This window comes from Eurytemora carolleeae, unplaced genomic scaffold (genome assembly GCF_000591075.1).
Source record: "Eurytemora carolleeae unplaced genomic scaffold, Eaff_2.0 scaffold2032, whole genome shotgun sequence".
Taxonomy (NCBI): domain Eukaryota; kingdom Metazoa; phylum Arthropoda; class Copepoda; order Calanoida; family Temoridae; genus Eurytemora; species Eurytemora carolleeae.
Window position 1 is genome coordinate 30164 of NW_019397920.1, and position 2325 is coordinate 32488.

Consider the following 2325-nt stretch of genomic DNA (forward strand, 5'->3'; position numbering starts at 1 on the left):
TGTTAGCCTGGGTAAAAGAAATTAGTTGAATATCTTTTAAATATCAAATGTATCAAATGTGTCTTATAGTTGTTGGGAACTTAGATTTGAAAATTCCCAAATCAATTTCAATTTATGGTTCTGATTTTAACAGAAATTGATTTGGGAATTTGATTTAAATATAAGTTCCCTACAACTATTTCCAGATTTTTTCATATCATAAGTAATTATTATTATAAAATCATGTATATCTTATACTTGAATTTTAAAACTTGAACCCTTTTCAGGAATTTGTCCTAAAAGTGACTGTACCAGGGGAATTCTAGTAAATATATACTCCATTACCAGGTAGATTCTAGTAAATATATACCCCTGTACCCGAGGGATTCTAGTAAATCTATAATCCTGTGCCAGGGGGATCCAAGTAAATATATACCCCTGTATATTTAAACTTAAAACTTATACTTATATTATAGAATTGATTTACATTACTAACTAACACTTCTGACATAATTAATATTTAAGTAAAGCCTATAAGTNTTACTATTTTTTGTCTATGCATGCTAAAGAAAATCCGCCGAATTTAGAGTAAAAAATTCCCAATTTATTTTTATTAATCTGAAATGGTGCCCCGACCACAGTTCTCTCATAAGTGAGAGATCGTTTATCTATAAACTTTACACCGTACATTCAACTGGGAGAAGGAATACTAGATTTCTTAATATTCGAAGAGATTTTACGGTCAAATTCCCTCAATCCAGAGTTCCATCTAAGCAAGCTGTCCGAGACATTGTAAAAAAGTTTGATACCTCATCTACTGTTCACAATCTAAACTCTAAGAAAAGCCCAGGGAACACCTATAGTGGGCGACCACGAACAGTGCTTACAAACGCTTCCATCATGGCAGTTTCAAGAATTCTACAAAGAGACAAACTGAAGGTCATGGATGACCCATCTGTAAATACTTGTCGATCAAACATTCTGGGACTCAACAAATCTTCTTTCTCCAGGTATTAAAAATAATTTAAAATAAAAATACCATGAGTTCAAAATAAATAAATAGCAAAAAGTAGTTGAACTAAGTATGGATAGTTAAATTCCCGTTAAGTAATAATTAAAGAAGTATGTATTTTACAAGCTAGCATGATTGCTGCTATGTATTTAATTAGGCCTCTGAAGACATTAGTTTTGGAATTTAAATCTGTCAAAACTTAAAAATTTATCAACTATTGTTAATGACATGAAATTGAAATGTGTAAAAAGAAAATTTCTGTTTGTTGTGATGAGATATAAACACTAAGGAGGAATTTGTTTAGAATTGCTTCAAAAGAATTGGGATTTTATTCTTATAAACCGTCTACTCATCAAATGTTGAAGGTATTGAGAAATCAGAAAACTTCTGTAAATGCTTTAAACAGATTCTATTATAAATTGAAAATAAGTAAACTTAATTATTTAGGCTACAGATTTGGCTCGACGGCGAGAGTTTTGCAATTATGCATCACAGTTAAACAATCAACAAATAGATATGCACGTCTTTTCTGATGAGAAGATCTTTACACTAAACGGAGCCTTTAACAGACAGAATACCAGGTGAGAAACCAGAACCTTTTTTGGTTTTCTTAATACTTAAAAGTCTATTTATTTTACTCTAAACACGCGTCCACGCCCCCTTAAATTTGTTGACTTTTCTAGAATATTAAATAAAAAGATTTTTTGTTATTTTTTTTCATGCATATGGTAGGGTACAGGGCGGTAAAAAAAAGTTCGGTTTGTGTTTAAAAATTTAAAATAGTCAATAACTCTTTTGTGACTAACTAGCTACTGATCTAAAAACTACATTTATGAAAAGTCTTTTAAAAATGGATGTAGTAACATTTGACACACAAAATCAAAACAATAATATTTAAAACTTTTAAAGTTATCAGTCTAATTAAAAGAGAGCGGGAGGAGGAAAACCTGCTCATTTCTATGTAGAAAGAGTTCACAGTAGTCCACAGGTAATAAACATAGCAGTAATCTTATGTTTTCATAAGTAGTAAATTGTTTTCCCTTTAACTCAAATACAACAAACTGACGTAGATACTAAGCATTATTTGATTGACTTAAAAAAAGTATTTAAAAAGGTAATGGTCTACTTTGCTGTTTTCAACTGAGAAATAGTTGGTCTTAGAATCCTGGATGGACAAACCATGACTGGTCATATCTATTACTGGCATCTAAGGTATTATTACAAGATGTAACATTTGAATTTGCATTTGCAGTGATAATCTTTTAGGAACATTTGTATTCCTCAACTGAAGCTGCTAAATGGGGGAAATTTAGATGATATAATCTGGACCCAGG

General features: G+C 30.8%; 1 protein-coding gene across 1 annotated transcript; it reads left to right on the top strand.

Annotated features, from left to right (window-relative positions):
* Nucleotides 1-534: 534 nt before the first annotated feature.
* LOC111716318 (uncharacterized) lies at nt 535-1739 on the top strand. Its single transcript, XM_023491757.1, has 3 exons — nt 535-989; nt 1296-1356; nt 1439-1739. Exons 1-3 carry the CDS (start codon nt 880-882, stop codon nt 1574-1576), a joined length of 309 nt encoding a protein of 102 aa, XP_023347525.1. The 5' UTR covers nt 535-879; the 3' UTR covers nt 1577-1739.
* Nucleotides 1740-2325: the final 586 nt, after the last annotated feature.

Bases quoted from the DNA above. Each gene is read 5' to 3' on its own strand.
- LOC111716318 (XM_023491757.1), top strand. From the start codon at position 880: ATGGCAGTTTCAAGAATTCTACAAAGAGACAAACTGAAGGTCATGGAT. The intron at 990-1,295 runs GTATTAAAAATA...GAATTTGTTTAG, and splicing joins AACAAATCTTCTTTCTCCAG to AATTGCTTCAAAAGAATTGG. The intron at 1,357-1,438 runs GTATTGAGAAAT...TTAATTATTTAG, and splicing joins CTACTCATCAAATGTTGAAG to GCTACAGATTTGGCTCGACG.